General features: G+C 40.9%; 1 protein-coding gene across 4 annotated transcripts in view; it reads right to left on the bottom strand.

The window, feature by feature from the left end:
- Positions 1–18,874, bottom strand: part of DOCK8 (dedicator of cytokinesis 8) — a 227,101-nt gene that overhangs the window by 98,202 nt on the left and 110,025 nt on the right. For all 4 annotated transcript variants that reach the window (XM_032636094.1, XM_032636092.1, XM_032636096.1 and 1 more), the window contains 4 exons: positions 17,693–17,852; positions 15,446–15,576; positions 13,745–13,838; positions 12,858–13,020 (listed from right to left, as the gene is read on the bottom strand). In XM_032636094.1, coding sequence (XP_032491985.1) covers positions 12,858–13,020; positions 13,745–13,838; positions 15,446–15,576; positions 17,693–17,852 — 548 coding nt within the window. The remainder of the gene's footprint in view (positions 1–12,857; positions 13,021–13,744; positions 13,839–15,445; positions 15,577–17,692; positions 17,853–18,874) is intronic.

Below are 18,874 nucleotides of genomic sequence, written 5' to 3'. Positions count from 1 at the left end.
TTAAAACCCACTTACTTGTTTAGGAAAAGTCCAGCTAGTTTTCAGTAGCAAAAGACCCAAAGGGAAAGTTGGGATGTTTATGATCCTAGGCTTTATCTAGATCAGATTCCCATTGAAAAGAATCGCAAATACATAAGCATTTGAAACGTGCTGGGGAAAACTGACTGCTTCAAGAAAAAAATAAATCTCTAACCTTGCTTGAAACGTTTTTTTAAAGATACTTTGTTGAACTGGCTGAAATTTTACCAGTTAAGATATTCACGTTACTATATATTCTTTTGAAACTCTGCTTAGCAGATTGAACCTATTAAGTAGTTTATGTATCATTCACTCCCACCTTAGTATGAATTAGTTTACCCAGTTTTTTCCTTCTTACAAAGAGGTTAGATTTAGGGGCTGTTAGGTGTGAGTGGTGAAAGGAAATAAAAAGGATGACCTGGTAATTGTTAACCATGAGGCACTGCTTTGAGGAAGATTCCCCAGTTGCCTAGGGTGTCAGGGAGAGTGACAAAGTAAGAGGAAAAGTTGGAAAAGTACCCAAATCCAGACTTTTTATTCCACAATTTTTTTTCTATAACTCTCTTAAATTTGACACTGACAACACAGTCAAAATATTCACTGGATAACTTCAGCTCTTTCAACTCCCAGCTACCATCATGGAACCCATGATGTGGTTTTACGGTCTAAGTTATTTGGATATTCTTTGTGATTCTGACTTAGGGAGGGCTCAGATATTTGTTAAATAGGTCAAGCTCTCAGTTGGTTTATTAGCCTATTTTCAGTGGGTTTTTATGGATGACTAGAAAATATTTAATAAGAATGTATTTTATTTTACATGAGCAGAGATTGGAACTACTTTAGCAATATACATTTCAGACATCCTATAAAACTCACCCTTCCACAAGTACATTTTGCATTTCACTCAGAGGATTTATATAGGTTTTGTATATGTATATAGATGAACAGATGCTTGGGAGGTGAGTCTATGATAGGGTATAAGGGGGGAGCGGGGTGGGTAAGGTGCTACATGCTGGGCAATGGGATAAAAGACCCCATTCCTTAATATGTACAGCTTAGGGTTTTTTCCTACTACTATGAATCTAAGAAAACTTGGGAAATCTCCTTTAACCTAGGTGAAAAACTGTTCCCCCGCGTGGTAGGCTTGTTTCTTTGGAGTGTGGGTTCGTGAGGAGGGCTGGGCTGGGGGCAGGGGCAGGGACGGACTCTTCTCACCTTAGAGGATCTGTCAAGAAGCTGTTAATTTTCTATTAGGGAGAGGTGTATTGTCCTAAAAATATACCAGGCTGATGGGAACACTCTCCACAAGAAGCCTGGTCCTCCGCATCAGCGGAAGTAATCCACCCTCCCTCACTCTCCTTCCCACCTCCCCACACTCCTTCAAATTCACACAGCTGGAGTGCCCCAACTTTTGGTAGCTTGGTTAAGAACTACGGTAGCAGCTTCTAAGGCTCCCAATGATGGCTGCCTCCTGGTGTTCTCACTCTCTGTAATTCCCTCCCCTCAAGTGTGGGCTGGACCTAGTGACTCATTTCTACCCAATAGGATACAGCAAGATTAGGTTACAAAAAGACCCTGGCTGCTATCTTGCTTTCTCTCTCTCTCTTTCTCGCTTATTCTGAAGACCCCAGTTGCCATGTTGTGAGCTGCCCTACAGAGAAACCAATATAGCAAGGAATTCGAGGGGATGTCTTGCCAACAGCTAGAGAGGAGCTAAGGCCCTTAGTTTAACAACGAGAGAGGAACTGAACACTGTCAACAACTTCAGGAGTGAGCTTGGAAGTGAATTCTCCCCTCGTTGACCCTTGGGGTGATCCCAGCCTTGGCTGACATCTTGACTGTGGCCTTTGGCGAGCCCTGAGTCAGAGGCACTCAGCCAAGCCACACCTGGATAACCCACATAATCTGTGAGATAACAACTGTTGTTTCATGCTGCAAAGTTTTGGTTATGCAACAATAGGTAACTGATACGAGTAGATACATTTTAAAAAAGTATATGTTAGGTATTTGCTGATATTTAAACAGGTGATTCCTTTAAAAATCCTTTACCTTGTAACATTTCTGCCTCTTAACTGTATCTCAGGGTTATTATTCCTGCTCTAAGGAGTATAATATCATGACTACCTAGAGGAAAAGAGTCAACATCAAAATAGCCTCATGGAGTCCATCCAATCACCAACTAAGTATAAAAACTTGAGAATTTAAAAGTATATGAATAACTAAATTTTCTTTGGTTCTAGTTTTGATTCTATTCACTGAATTAATGTTTCTTAAAGAGGCTGTGACAGGTCAGATAAAAGAGGAGAAGAATGCTTTAAAGTACCGACCACAAATACCTTCTTCCTCCCTTAAAACATCAAATTTTTAATGAAAGTTTCCCCCAAACAAAACAACAATTTCAACATATTTGGCTTTGCCAAACAAATGCTTGGTAAATATTCAAACATTTCAACAATATTTGGTTTTGTGAAAGACCTAAAATTCAAGTTTAAAGACACCATTTTGATGCCAAATCTGGGCAACGTTTTTCAAAAGGCCACCAGGCAGAATTGTCACGTGAAGGACTAACACGAACCAACCTGCATGTTCTTTTGAGAGACGGAGGGAGCACATTTTTTCCAGGCTTTGCAAATAGTTTCCTAAAACAAATCTGCCAACTGACAAAACCTCATACACATACCAGAAAATTTCCAAGTTTTGCTGTTGTTGAAGCTGACTTTTTTCTTTGGGTTTGGGGCAGAACTTTTACTAGTCCCCTACCCATTAAAAAAAATAAAATAACAGCCAATGAATAAATCAATACTATTGATAAAAATGCTTGCTTTAACATTCCTGATGATTTTAATATTGGCAGATGTCTTGGTTCGGGTTGAGGAAGAAAATATTGGAATTGGAGGAAACAGCAGGCCCACTAAGAAATAAACTGTTCAGATGTCCCCAACAACTTCTAGAAACATATGCCTGCTTTGGGTACTTGGTGAGAGAGAAGGCTTGTCTGGGTTTTGGAGGCAGGAGAACCTGCAAAGATCTCAAGTGACTGCAGGACAAAGTTTCATGTGTGTCTTTCTGTAGATCAGCATGATTATGAGGGGTTCCAGTGTCTCCAGGAGACTGGGGTTTACCTCCAAGGAGAGGCAGTCCTTCTCTTTGTCTCTCTCAGCACCAAGCATTGTGCCTGGCACACGGTCGGGGATCAAAAATACATTAGGTGATTGCATGAACTTTATTCATAGGGTGACAAGTATTGCTCAGTTGGTGAGATTTTCAAAGGACAGGTATCTGGGACTTCCCTGGTGGTCCAGTGGTTAGGACTCTGTGCTTCCACTGCAGGGGGCATGGATTCGATCCCTGGTCGGGGAACTAAGATCCCGGTGCTGTAACATTGGCCAAAAACAAAAAAACAAACAAAGGACAGGTATCCTGCTCTGTGACAGAGGGTGAGGAAGGAGGAGAGGGAAGAGTTCTCGCTGCCCACACTCACACCGGAGTGACAAGTCCACAAAGGGCTGTGCCATCCCCAGACCATTTGGAAGGTTGAGTAACAGTCATTGTTACGGACTTTACTTCTGCCTGACCTAGAAACACAAAGAGGCAGTTCTTTGTTGGCTGCTGGCTGGGATAGGGATTTTGGATTTTTGTGCTAGAGTTAGTTTCGTTTCAACTCAACTCTGGAGAAGACATTAGAGAGCATATAAAAGAAGTGTATCTCTCTCTGGACTCTTGTGCCCAGAGCCTGAAACTAATATAATATGTAAATCACCTATACTTCAATAAAAAAGCATGTTCCCTTTAAATAAATTAATAAATAAAAATAAAAAATGTAACTCCAGGAAAAGATGAGAAATGGGCTTTGAGATGCTCTTATTGCTAAATATATAATTATTAGTCTAGGCATGGAAATCTCTTTTAAATCATTAAAATGAGCCATTAAATTGAGCTCCTCTACTTTTATCTTTATTAAACTGTAATATTTCTATTTCTGAACCACTGCATGGATCTCAGTTTACATTTCTTTTTTTTTTTTTTTTTTTTTTTTTTGCGGTACGCAGGCCTCTTACTGTTGTGGCCTCTCCCATTGCAGAGCACAGGCTCTGGACGCACAGGCTCAGCGGCCATGGCTCACGGGCCCAGCCGCTCCGCGGCATGTGGGATCTTCCCGGACCGGGGCACGAACCCGTGTCCCCCGCATCGGCAGGCGGACTCTCAACCACTGCGCCACCAGGGAAGCCCTCAGCTTACATTCTGAACGTTGTCAAACAAAGAACATTAAACAAGTGAGGTGGAACAGCACAGTTTTGGAAGTTATAGTTTAGGCCAGTGGATAAATGAAATTCATTTTTTAATTATAAAAGGTACATGATATGTGACTGATAAGCCATGGCTTTTTAAAAATTACCTTCTTACACTGAGTCAAACCTCAGTCCCCCCCCACTCCTAGTTCTATTTTACTTTGTGCTGTTGGGCTAGCCTGCATTGTCCTCATCCCAAAACCCACTTTTGCCCTGGGAAGACTGACACAGCACCTAATATTTCGACCCAGGGCATTCTGACTTCAGCAGGGAGGGGCAAAGGGCAGCGTATCTGAGTCCTTAAAACCACAGGACACCCATTACTGGAGAGTTATTAAAACACTTCTCCTTTAGAGATGGCCAAACACTTCATGGGAAGAGTGGATCTTTAAAGTATACAGTAAAGTCAGAACAAAGAATGAGAAGCTAAAAAGTAGAGAAGATTTTTTTCCCCCTAAATGGTCAAAGAAATAAGAGGGAACAATTCCCCGAAGGATATCTCATCAGAAGACAAAGCCACTTCAAAGAACTAATTTTAAGATAACAATTTAAAAAACTAACAGAAGTAGAGAAGTCAAAGAAAGAAGGCTTTTTGAATGTTAGGAAGCTCCTTCTAATCTAGGCAAACTATTCATCACCATCATCAAATGCAGGCCCAGATTTGCCGCATTTTCATTACCATTTCTCTGTTGCTTCTGCCCCCACCAACCTTACAGTCCCACCCCATGTAAAAACAGGATGCTTCAGGAACCTTACTGCTGAAATCTACATAAAGGATCTCTGGGGAAAAAAATGACATTCACCCCCAATACGTGGACAGAGCAGGATTTTTGGTTAGGACAGTTGTTTACAGGCAGTAACCCTAAAGCATGATGGCCTCAAAGGGAATGAGTATAAAATAGAGACTAGTGAGGGGTTGTGACTTGTACTTAATGTACACAGAGCCTCCTTAACACTATTTCATTACTGCCAAACCACGTTCTTTTACTTTTGTATTTGAGGCAGGTTTGGTGAATGTGTAAAAATGTATAGTGAGCAGTACACCCCCAAAACGAGATTTTGCTGTCTCTCTAGACCACAGGATACATTTCTCCATCCTCCTCTCCACCACATCTTTCAACAAAGTGACAGATTTCTAAGTTCCTGACTTAACTGATGAAAGAAGGCAGAAGCTGACAGGGTAAAAAAAAATCCTTTGCAAAAAGTGCCAACAGTGATCTCTTGGGACACTGGAATACTTTCCCAGTTTTTCTTGGTCCTGCACTTCAAGGCCAAAAAAATACAATGCATGTTTGCCTTTAATAAATCACGACGCCATCTGCTTAGAAACGGAAAGGTACCTAGCCGCTTCTGAAAAAATGAGCAAATTGTGCCCTCAAGTGGCTAAATGTTGTACTGGAAGGGGAGCTTCGCAAAACCTGCCCTTGCTGCTAAGAAATCTTAGGTAACTTGTTCCCTCCTGAGTTTTTTCATTCTTCTAAAAAGAGGAAGGATGACTGAATTTTGGAGGAAAGTGAGGATTGTGTTCCTGATTTATTATTGAGGCCAACTTGCCAGAGCAAAGTCAAGTACAGGAGCTTAACTATCTGGGTAACTTTGGCACCAGGAATTCACTTTGCCTTTGTCTCCATTACTCAGCTAATTTAAATGATTAGATTTTGCCTGGGCTGTCATTGCTATTCCTAAATAAAGTGTTTGTTTATAATAAGCTTCATGTTCCACAAACAACTGCTCACTGAGTCTAGGAAGACCAATGACTGAGCTTCAGGGCTGTCTTATACTTACAACAGTTATTTAAACACTCCTTTAAAGGGTGAAAAGTAGGAATTTATACCACATGCTTGTACATGTGTGAAAGGTTATATAAGATTCTTCATTTTAACATCATTTGTAATGTTAAAAGATTGGCAACATCTTAGATGCTCATTAGTCTGGGGTTAAATGAATTATGATACAGCCATATAATGAGATTCAGTGCAGGTGTAAAAAAGCACGAGGCCACTCTGTATTCATATAGAAATGCTCTCCATAACACAGTGTTCAATGAGAAATCAAAGTGCAGAACAGTGCGAGGATTATGCTATACTTGCACTCTGAAAGGAAAAGTGCAAGGTTGTACTGGTTTGTACAAACATAGTTTATTTCTGGAAGGATAAATAAGAAACTGAAAAAATGGCTGTTTCCAATTGTCAAAAATAGGATTGAGCTGTGAAATATACATGACTTTCATCTGTTTTGTTCACTAGTATTTCTCCAGTGTCTAGAAAAGGGCCTGGCATGTTGCAGGCACTCAATATTTGTAGAATAAAATGAAGAAAATAAAATGCGTGTATGTGTGTGTGTGTGTGTGTGTGTGTGTGTGTGTGTGTAAATATATATATTTTTTAAGACTGTCTCCAAGGAAGGGAATCTACAGTTCGAGGTCAGGCATGGTAGAGAGAATTTTCACTGTGCACCTACGTACTTTTAAAATATGGAAATATTAGAATAGGATACCTATTCCAAAATAAATAAAATTCAAACAACCAAAGAAACAAATAAGAATGGGGAGTTATTATTTGGAATAGTTATTTAAGTAAGGCATTGTTTTGTGGTGATTTAGACCAGGGTCAATCACATCATAAACTACTAACCATTAATTAGCAATAAGCCTGGAGTACTAACAGCATTGAGGAGCATTACACCATTAAAAAAACATCGTCCTCACATGGAGAGGTTTTCTGGGTGTTGTAGATTCCTGATAGACAAGTATTGAATACTTGCTCTTCGCCGTATCCATTTCACCTGGTATCCTGGCATACGATAGGATTGCTTTCCAGGTCAGAGGGATTAAGTCGCAAGGCTCTTTCCCCTGAGTTTCCCGTGGCTTGCGTCACTGTGGACTTTGGATGACTCCAATGAGTAGAGGAACTCATTAAGAGGGACCATGAAAGGGAGGGAGAGGCTTTGATCCTCAAAGAAGCATGTTGTACCCTTAAGACCCTACCCCAGGCCTCCTGAATGGGAGTCTCCAGGTAGGACTGGACCCTTGCATTTTTACAAAGCTCTACAATGAACTCTGAGGCACACTACCCTTCTTCCCCTCCCCCATCCCACCCCCAACACTGAACAGATCCACTCTGGATGGAGAGACAACTGGGCTCAGATTGGACAAAAGAAAGTTCCTCTCAAGGATACCTTCCATTCTCTATGCCCTGACTCCTTCCTAAACACGTCACCCAGAATTATTTCTGGTTTATTCCTTAGAAATGCTATTCACTAAATTATAACCTCCAGACAGTCATTCAAGACCAGCTTGCACATTTATCCTGTGCTGTGCTTTCTGCCCCTGTAGGATGCAAGCCCCGCAGTGTTCCTCAAAACGCCATTGTGATACGAAAGGCACCTCCCTGTTAGACCAGAATGCAGACTTCTGGTCTGAGAACATTCAGCTAAATAGGAGGCAGCCTGAAAACAGCTAATTATCCATCAAAGAAATCATGTTCTAAGTGATATGCTTGTTCACGGCAAGCACAGTCGTCCACAGCGAGTCTGATAATTGGATAAAACGACCTCAGAGGCTATTGGGGGCTGGGATGAGAGATGAAAACGCACTTGATGTGGATTTCTCTAATGTAATCACCAGTTACAGGGACGGCAAGGAGCTTAACAAGCTCATTACAACCTCAGCGCCTGTGATCTCCGGGCAAACTCCAGTAACTGCCACAGGATAAAACGCCCTTAAAGGTCTCGCTGGGCCTTGGCCCCAGGCCGCATTGTTTTCATTCTGCCCCCACCAGAAGGCAGCTGGAGTCTCCATTACCAGCTGCTGGGCCACATGGAAAATCAGCCAGGAGTTGGTTCAAACGTGTTCTTGGGCTAACAACCAGTATTCTTTTAATCTGGGCATGGAGAAAAGAATGCCATACTCAGAGTCGGATAATCCTGTTTATCGACCTAATTTTTCCAGCTGTTCTGCTCCGCTTTCGGAATGACCGTCCTTCTGCTTGTGATTTTGAAATAGCTCTTGCCTGGGTCTGCTTCGGTGTACTTGTCTGACCCCATGCCTCTCACACATAGAGGCTGCCAACAGCACTGCAGAGGCCCAAGACCCTGGTTGGGGAGATGCTCGCCATTCCTAGAATGAGTACTTCTGGCTCTAGAAGTTCGTCTCTTCCCTCAAAGTGAGTGTCTGTCTTATGGGTGACCAACACTCTCATTGGTTCATGGGGATACTTCCTCAGCCAGGCCCAGTTCTTTTATAACCGATCTAGATCACTCCTCAAAGTGAGCTGAATTAAGGTAGAGGCATCAGGGAGCATCCACAGAGAATACAGTAGGAATGGTGCCCCTGTGGGCAACACAGTGACCCCAACTGAGGGCACCTGAAGGGGCAAGGCTGTCAAAGGAGGCACCTGAAGAGATTGGAGGACGGAGAGACTGAGGGCAGGAAGGCAGCTCAGCCTATCCCAGGCCAATTTTATCTGAGACTCCATGGCAGCTGCTCTTTAAGAGAGGTAAAGAACCTGAGTGCTATTCATATGGTATTAAACTGAAACCCCACCCATATGACAATCCTGTAAAGCATGGCTCTGGCCACAACTGACACTCAAGGCCAGAAAACACCTGCCATTCGTCCATGTAATAGTTCCCTCCACTCAAGGGAGCTCTGAAGTTTATGTGAAAGATACACAAATTGGAAATCTGAACCCTGGCTTTGTCACTGTAGGTATTCCTTGCTTGGCCCAATAGATATATTCTCCACAAGTTCCAGGTAGATCAATTTATTATGTCAAGCCATATGTCAAATTTATGAGGTGAGTCTGCTATCAAGCAAAGAATTATCCCTAAATTTATCTGCTCTGTAAATCTTAATTTTCATTTATTTGATTTCCTTAAAGGGATACAGCCAGAATTAGAGACATGGAAATAGCAAGGTCAACATGAAGAGTTACCCTACATGCCAAACCCTTAGAATGATGTCCAGAATTCAACTCAGTCAAAGGAAAACTTTTCTAAAAGAAACAGGAACTGCTGTCCCTACTGAAATAATATTCTTGGGAGAGATAAGACTTTAGACCTCACCTGTTATTGGTACCATAATGTAAAGAGGTTTAGAGACCTTTGCTTGAAAGGAGACTTTGATTTGGAGAGGGGAGGACAGAAGAGTCAAGAGGTTACAAGTTTTGACAAAAATGAGAAGATGAGGTCACCAAGGGTAAACTGAGTCAACTTCCCAATTTGACCTGGGGTTCGGACCTGACTTGAGTCTTCCGTTTTGCGAAATGGGAGTGGTGGTGGAGAAAAGGGGAGAATTAGTCTAGGACTGGGTTACTGTCCAGACCAACCTAATCAAAACCACTACGAAGCATATGTGGCCTGGAGACGAAACACTTAAAAATTTAACAACAGCGTGAGAAATTTAGACAAAATGTTCTCTCAATTCCTTGACATTTTCACATAGTAAGATTCTGAACCAAGTTCACCACAACTCTCCTCCCTCAAACAAGCTATAAAATATGGTGGCCTGGGAACCAAGAGAAGACAGAAGACCAAAGCTGGAGGGAAGTATTGTCTTCTATCATTCCTAAGAGACCTGATTTTTAATGGGGTGGCCTTGGCATTTCCACAGTGTACAGAACAGCTAAAGAATATTCACTTTGCACTTGTGGGTCTGTTTCTCATGATGCCAAGTTGGGTCCATAGTAATCTGTTCAAACTTGTCCTCCTCAGCACTCCTACATTTCTGAATCAGTAGGTGCACTAACGCATTGAGTCCAGCTGTGATGTAATTAAGGGATAATGTTTGCAGCAAGGAGTAGAGAGAGTTGTAAATGTCTCCCATGGGTGATTAAAAGCTAGGGGAAGTTGAATAACTATAGAATTCATTTGGTGCAAGTTTATTCCAATACCAAGAGCACTCTTTTTTCCAATTATAGGATAGGGTTTCTAAAAAGATACACAGCATCCATAAGCAAACATTTTCATGTCTTCATCTCCCTCTAGGGAATGGAGAATGGAAACTACTGCATCCTAGGAATGCTTACTTATCTAGGAGGGAGACTTGGCTGACTTTGTATTTAGGAATGAGAAGAGAAAACCAAGAACTGCTTCAGAAAGGATTAAATGGGGGAAATGCATGTGTACTTCAATTTTGAAAGGAAGAGGTGCACTTCTAACTGTATGAATGGTTGGTTGTAATTCTCACTGCCATTTTTAAAAATTGAAGTATAGTTGATTTACAATATTGTGTTAGTTTCAGGTATACAGCAAAGTGTGCTATACAGTAGGCCCTTATTAGTTATCTATTTTACATATAGTAGTGTGTATATGTCAATCCCAATCTCCAGATTTATCCCTCCCCCCAATCCTCTGGTTAACCATAGGTTTGTTTTCTACATCTGTGACTCTACTTCTGTTTTGTAAATAAGTTCCCATTTTTTACATTCTACGTTCTTTTTCTATGATTCTTTTCCATTATAGTTTATTACAAGATATTGAATATAGTTCCCTGTGCTACACAGTAAAACCTTGTTGTTTTACCCACTGCCATTTTTGACATCAACAAACCACTCACTTATCCTGTCTGGGTCTCAAATTTATACATCTGAAAACGTGAGGGGTAGAGGTACTTAGATTAGGTGAGTTCTGAAATTCTTTGCATTTCAGTCCCACATACCCAAACATCACAATGGAAAGTATGAGTGAGGATCTGGGGGAATCAGAACTCTCTTACACTGCTGGGAGGACTGCACACTGACACAATTTTGGAAATAAGTGGTGGTATAAATAAAACTGAAAATATGTATCACTGTGACCCAATAATTTTATTTCTAGGCATATTGCTTAGGGAGACTTTCACATATGTGCACAGAGAGACAAAGACAAAAATTCTCACTGCACAGTCTTTATAAAAGCCCAACACTGAAAAAATATAAATATCTATCAATAGAAAAATAGGAAATAGATAAATAAAATATGGCCTCTTCACAGAAAGGAACACTAAATAACAGTTTAAAAGAATGACAAAGCTCTCTATAAATCAATATTTCTAAAATACAAGCTATTAAGGAATTCCCATTGGTTACATTTGTGAAAATCTGAGTAACTAGAAAAGAATAATGACTGCTACTGAGTGTAACACACTGAATCAATAAAATTCATGAGTCCACAATAATACTCAAACAAAAAAGAAAAAAATCATACTGCTGGATGCAAAGTACAGTAGTACAGTATAATACGTAGAGTATGAAGCCATTTACATACATTTTAAATGAATATAAAAATAATACCACTCAGTGTTCAGATTCATAATACATGACTCTGTGTGTGTGTGTGTGTGTGTGTGTGTGTGTGTGTAAAACCAGGGAACATAGAAAGGAACTATGTAAGTTCATGACAATGTGATGTGAGAGGCAGGGTAGGGGTCTGTAATTGGAGACTGGGGATAAAGGAGACTTCAACTTAACCAGTATGATTGTTTGTGTGTGTATATATATATATATATATATATATATATATATATATATATATATATTTATATACACACACACACATAACAACAAAATGTCATTTCTAGATGCTGGAGAAAAGGTGCTTATTATAACTTTCTTCTCTGCATTAAAAAAAATCTTCTCAAAATAAAAAAGAAAAGTGTATGATCAGCAATGATTTCGGCGGACGGGTGTTGACAAGCTCCCTCTGAGCCCCCATGCAAAGGACCTCCAAGAAACTGAGGCAACCTAACCTTTTAGGTCTTTACTGTATAGTTCCATGCTATCCGATATGGTAGCCACCAGCCACATACAGCTACCTGAATTTGAATTCAAATTAATTAAAGTTAAATAAAATGAAAATTTCAGTCCCTACACTGTACTAGCCACATTTCCAAGGCTGAAGGGCCACATGTGGCTAGTGTCTATTTTATTGGGCAGCACATATACAGAACATTTCTTTCATTCCTCTAAATTCTATTGACAGAGCTGGTCTTGAGCTGAAAACCTGTCTTTTAGACAACCAGAACACTTTTAGTCATTGCTCTTTCCCTAATATGTCCTTCTGCCCATAGGAAAACCAAGGTAATGACTAGGAGGATTTTTTTGTTTCTAGAAGGAATATGTCCACTATAATTCTACATTCCAGTTTTGACTGAAGTAACATTTTCTTGTGAAAAAAATGAGATAAATCATCTTTAAAAATTGATCTTAAGGGCTTCCCTGGTGGCGCAGTGGTTGAGAGTCCGCCTGCCGATACAGGGGACGCGGGTTCGTGCCCCGGTCCGGGAGGATCCCACATGCGGCTGGGCCCGTGAGCCACGGTTGCTGAGCCTGTGCGTCTGGAGCCTGTGCTCCACAACAGGAGAGGTCACAATAGTGAGAGGCTCGCGTACCACAAAAAAAAGAGAGAACAAATTGATCTTAAAAAGTAATTATCTATAGTTTTGTAAACGTCATATTTCATTTTCCCCAAAACTTAGGAAGTAGCAAAATAGGTCAAAGGATGATGAAAGCATTACCCAAACAAGGCTCAAATTTTTGGTTCAATAATTTTCCAAGAGCTTTTGTTTCTTACCTGTACACAGTATGAGGGACATACACTTCTCGGATTGGAAATTCCAAAATCTCTTTGTGTGGGCGTCCCCGGTTTTCAGGAAAGGGTCTCACTGGCAGCATTTCAGGAGTCAGACAGCAACTGGTCATCTCTGGAGCCAGAGAAATCTCCAGTTTGAGCAAGCCTAAAGAAAGAAAATAGGACTTAGTAAAGACGTTATATACGAGGGAGTCAAGAAAGACTGCCGTACTATATTTCTTTTATGGAAATGAGGATAAGTTGTGTGAGCATAAGCACTTTGGAATACCCAGTTAATTTCCCATAGTTTGAGAAAAAGCATATCGTGACAATTTTTGAGATTTAGTTTCTAGAACTTAAAAAGCAAGAAACTGTAAAATGAGTAAGAACACATTAGAAGATCTTTGAAGTCCCTTCCAGAACTACCACACCATAAGTATATAGTTCAGTAGCTTCTCTCATTACAAGCACTAAAAATTGGTGGTTTTCAAACTAGGTTCCCTGGTACCCCAGGGGGCTGCAGAAGTGCCTCAGGGGCTGTTAAGCTGAGGATAAGGAGGGTGCGCCCTCACCTTCTACCAAAGCATTGCACTTTCACTTTTTCTCATGTTAAGAGTTCCATACAATATGATATAAGAGGCTCCTCCCTTCAAACAATTATCTGATTTTCTGAGTGAGCAATCAAATATAAAGCATGATGTTTATTTCCAGAATCAGTCCTTTAATAAAAATAGAAAACATTAACAGCTTGGCCAAAAAAACCCAGACCTTAACTCCTAATACAAAATTCTACATTTCCCTTGACAAAAAATTGCACCGTTACATGAATAATGTGTCTAATCATAAATGGCTTTGGCACAACAAAGAGGATAAAGACAAGCCATCCACACCTGGAACTGACTTGACTCTTCTCTGTAGGGATGAAGATCTTTTGTAGTCAGCTAAAAACTTGAATAAGTCTTCATCACTAAGGCGATCTCCCTCCTGCCAAGAGAGAAGTCAGGGTTAGTGTAGATTCACCATACAATCCTGGGGTCGGGACCAAAGATTTATTTCTCAGAAGATTTTTATCTTTAAGTATTATCGTAACGTGCCTTTCATAGATACGAGGCAACAACTCTGAAATCTTTTAGTCAACCTCTTGTCAAATATTCTTCCTCTACCACTCTGACTCTCTCAGCCTCTTCAATCCTCCTGGAGATGGGGATTTTACTGCCTTCCTGAGGAAGGCTGTTTGACCATTAGTAATCCAGGCCAAAAGGTCCTCCCCCTATAACTTGAACCCACTGATACTTGTTTACTCCCTGAAACAAAACAGAAGAAAAGTTTTCTTCAAACATTTGAAGATGGAGAAAGCAGCTTTCCATCTTTTTCCTGTCCTCATATTCTTCACATTTGTCTTGACTAAGAAGGCTAAGCACACATACTACGCTCCATGCGTGTATGTGGGACAGGCATGCTGCTGAGGGATACGTGTGCATGAGCTCTGATCCTTACAGCAGCCCAGTAAGGAAGGTAGGTAGGTAGGTAGGTAGGTAGATAGGTGTGTCCTATTCCTAAGTACAGATGAGAAAACTTTGGCTTATTTAGTCAAGGGCCTTGCTCCCCAAGGCAATACAGTTGGGAGTTGTTATTTCCCAAATAGAAACCCTTTCAGTCCCCTGCAATCTCCATCATGAGGCATGGCACACAGAACCCTTAGTATCTCTTCTGCATTTCAGTTTGTTAACATAACCCCTTGACATACCCCATGAGAACTGCTTGAGCTGCAGAAAATTTTCCAAAACAGAGTCAAACCAAGTATAAGTCAAGTTGGTTTTTTTGGTAGTAAAATACATATCACGTAAAATTTACCATCTTAACCATTTTTGAGTATACCATTCAGTAGTGTTAAGTACATTCACTTTGTTGTGCAAACGATCTCCAGAATACTTTCAGTTTGCAAAACTGAAACTCTATACCCATGAAACAACTCCCCATTCCCCACTTCCTGCAGCCCCTAGCCACCATCATTCTACTTTCTGTCATTCCACCTTCTGTCTCTAAGAATTTGATTACGCTAGGAAATTCTTCATTCTCTAAGTAGTCTCAATGATTTCTGAGCTAATAAAGAGCACCGTCTGTAATGGTCACACCCTGTGAGGAAGTAGGCAGCTCTGGAAAGCCCGCACGTGGAAAAGGGGTGAGATGGACAACACCTAGGCCAAGAAACCCCAAGCCAGAGGGGAAATGGATATTTTAGCCAGACTGTTTTCATAGCCTAATAAATGAATTGACCGTGATAGTTCAAATAGGATAGTTTGTATTAATGGGAACCAGTCCTTCTCTCAATTAAAAGGGCTAACGTTCATTTAGCACTTGTTATATCCCAGGCACTCTGAGAAGAGCTTTACACGTCTCATGTCATCGAACCCTCCCAAAAGCTACATCAAGCAAGTGCCATCATCCCTGTTTTGTAGATAATGAAACCGAGGCTTGGTGAGGTTGACTAACTTGTTCTCCTAGTCACTACATATACTCCCCCTCTGGGCTCCAGCACTCATGCCATTGTGAGGGGACAAAGCCAGACACACTGTAACATGAAGAGATACCTGCTTGAAAAAGCTGTTAATGGTCAAGGTCTTGAAGTTGGATCCAACCCCATTTTCCTCCAAGGAGAAGGCTCTTTCAGAAAGTCTTCGAGATTGGGACAAAGTTTTCCGCTCACTCACAGAGCCTTTCCCTTTAAGGAAAACAATTGTCATTCTAAAGTTTGCCTTTCTGTTTGAATATATAGCAGTTATTAACTTTACCGTATGTAAGATATGTTGAAGCGCACTGAAGGAGAACAGTGAACACGGCCATTCTTGTTTTGCATGACAATTTCCCTCCCCGATCCCTGTTCTTAGACCCCCCTGTTGGAGCCCCTAATCCTCCTCTGATCATAGTGAGAGCCCAGGAGCAACCACAGTGCCCTCCCACGTGGCGATCAAGGAGCAGGAGGCCAGAACTGCAGCCAGAGCAGGGTCTGGCTAAATAATAAGCTTTATTTAGTCAACAGTGTTTAGTTTTGTTTTATTTTTATATTTACATTCCATTGGGAGAGGCATGTACTCAAATGCCCCTGCAGGCATTTGGGATTCTGGCCCGAACATGCTACGTACAGGTCAGCCTGAGTCCATCCTGGATCTGAGCTTTCTTCTGCTCTTGCTGTGTGGACCAGGCAGCAGAACTGAGTTTCTGCCTTGGCCAACCTGCCTAATGGTAATTAGAACTGAGTCACACCCAAACCTGAACCCTGATACTCTGCTTAGTTATTTCTTACCCCTTTTGAGATTTAGGTGAGGATTTTGTTACTTTGTACTGCAAAACTCAGGGGTTCTGTAGTGAATGGTCAAATTGCATAGAACTGTAATATTTCAACCCTGTCTTTGAACATTCTCTTACCCTTAATTCTTGTCATAATGCTGAAATGGAACTTCCTGCTACCACTGAGCCACCTAAACTTGCCATGCTGCCTCAGTATAATACACTACATCTTTTGGTTGCTTCTTAAAAATCAGCCTCTGTAGTCAGGTTAATTTCTCCTTGACCCAGAGATGACTGAGGACCCAGCAAGCTCTATGCCTTAACTACCTAGTTTATGTGTCCTTTAAGCTCTATGCAGAACTCTTTCAAATAAGGCTACCTGGGTCTACATAGAAATTAGCATTAAAAAAAACCCACACACACATATTGTGGTGTGAATGTTGGGATGCACTAAAATGAGATTTTTTTCTTTTTTTGCAGTACACGGGCCTCTCACTGTTGCAGCCTTTCCCATTGCGGAGCACAGGCTCCAGACGCGCAGGCTCAGCGGCCATGGCTCACGGGCCCAGCCTCTCCGCGGCACGTGGGATCTTCCCGGACTGGAGCACGAACCCGTGTCCCCTGCATCGGCAGGCGGACTCTCAACCACTGCGCCACCAGGGAAGCCCTGAGATTTGTTTTTGATAAATCAGCAATAACCCGGGAGTTCTGACTGGTAATTATGCATCAATAACTCCAGGATAGCAGCAGCAATAACAAAATACCTTTTCCTCCACTCCTCTGGTAAAGGCAACATTTCAGAAGTGGCAGAGCTAAGGAATGCATGAGAAACTTCCCAAGAAATGTGACTGGAGACATAAATATTTGCTGGATACAAAGACATTTTAAAAAACAGAAACTCTGCCACAGGTGAGGGGTGCTATTCTTGCAAACTCTGTAACCCTCTTGGATAGTTCCATACCCAAACTGTTGAGGGAATTAATAACTCAGATCAAGGGTTAGGTAATGAAAAAGAGAAATATGCTAAATAAATCAGAACAGTAACTAAATATTCTTTTGGCATCCACTTTTTTCATTTGCCCTTGGCAAAATAAACTTTAAGGAACTGGAAATTTTGCTAGAAACCAGAGTTTTTCATTTTGAAGCCCTTGCTTTTCTTATATTTAGGAGCCAACCATGGTGTCTTTGTTGAACACACTACAAACTATATTATTGTATTATTATATCTTCTTGTTATTTTCAAGAATTTTACTTTTAAGAAGAGATGGCCACTAAAAATTAACTCTTTAAAGTGTCAAACTGTACAGAAAATTCCAACCAAAAATCTTACTATATTTAAACTCCACAAAGTTCATTGTAATTGTCTTGGGGATCGCTGTCCATTCAAGCATTTGTATTCCAGTCTTAATCATGTTTCATTCTATTCACCTCCTTCTTCCTGCCCACTCCCCCCACCTTACTGCACCCCCAATCCCCCACCAATCAGTAGCTAACCTCAGAATTGGTACATTGGGGAGCCCTTCCCTTCACACCACAGTTGAAAAGCTTACCAACCGTGGACTCCACATCAGTTACCTCCCTGTCGAGGGTAGAGACATTGAAGAAACTTGCTAAGCTTATGGGAGCCCAGGCAAAGGGCATCCGGTATTTCCCCAAACGTTGGCAGAAGGATTCAGCTTGAAGTTTTAGTTTTTCAATCTTTTCTTTACTCTAGAGGAAAATGGAAAGAGACAGCAGAAACAAACAATATGGCACAACATCATTCTCAATGGTGAAAAACTGAAAGCATTTCCTCTAAGATCAGGAACAAGACAAGGGTGGCCATTCTCACCACTATTATTCAAGAGAGTTTTGGAAGTTTTAGCCATGGCAATCAGAGAAGAAAAAGAAATAAAAGGAATCCAAAGCAGAAAAGAAGAAGTAAAACTGTCACTGTTTGCAGACGACATGATTCTATACTTAGGAAATCCTGAAGATGCCACCAGAAAACTACTAGACCTAATCAATGAATCTGGTAAAGTAGCAGGATACAAAATTAATGCACGGAAATCTCTTGCATTCCTATACACTAACAACAAAAAATCAGAAACAGAGATTAAGGAACCACTCCCATTTACCACTGCAACAAACAGAATAAACCTACCTAAGTAGGCAAAAGACCTGTGCAGGAAACTATAAGACACTGATGAAAGAAATCAGATACAAACAGATGGAGAGATATACCATGTTCTTGGATTGGAAGAATCAACATTGTGAAAATGACTACACTGCCCAAAGCAATCTACAGATTCAATGCAATCCCTATCAAATTACCAATGGCATATTTCACAGAACTAGAACAAAAAAGTTTACAATTTGTATGGAAACACAAAAGACCCCGAATAGCCAAAGCAATCTTGAGAAAGAAAGACAGAGTTGGAGGAATCAGTCTCCCTGACTTCAGACTATACTACAAAGCTACAGTAATTAAGACACTGTTGTACTGGCACAAAAACAGAAATATAGATCAATGGAACATGATAGAAAGCCTAGAGATAAACCCACGCACATAAAGTCACCTTATCTTTGACAAGGAGGCAAGAATATACAGTGGAGAAAAGACAGCCTCTTCAATAAGTGGTGCTGGGAAAACTGGACAGCTACATGTAAACGAATGAAATTAGAACACTTCCTAACACCATACACAAAAACAAACTCCAAGTGGATTAAAGACCTAAATGTAAGGCCAGACA

The sequence above is a fragment of the Phocoena sinus genome, chromosome 6, assembly GCF_008692025.1.
Source record: "Phocoena sinus isolate mPhoSin1 chromosome 6, mPhoSin1.pri, whole genome shotgun sequence".
NCBI lineage: Eukaryota > Metazoa > Chordata > Mammalia > Artiodactyla > Phocoenidae > Phocoena > Phocoena sinus.
The sequence above is the reverse complement of the archived record's forward strand: the minus strand, read 5'-3'. Positions and strand labels throughout refer to the sequence as shown.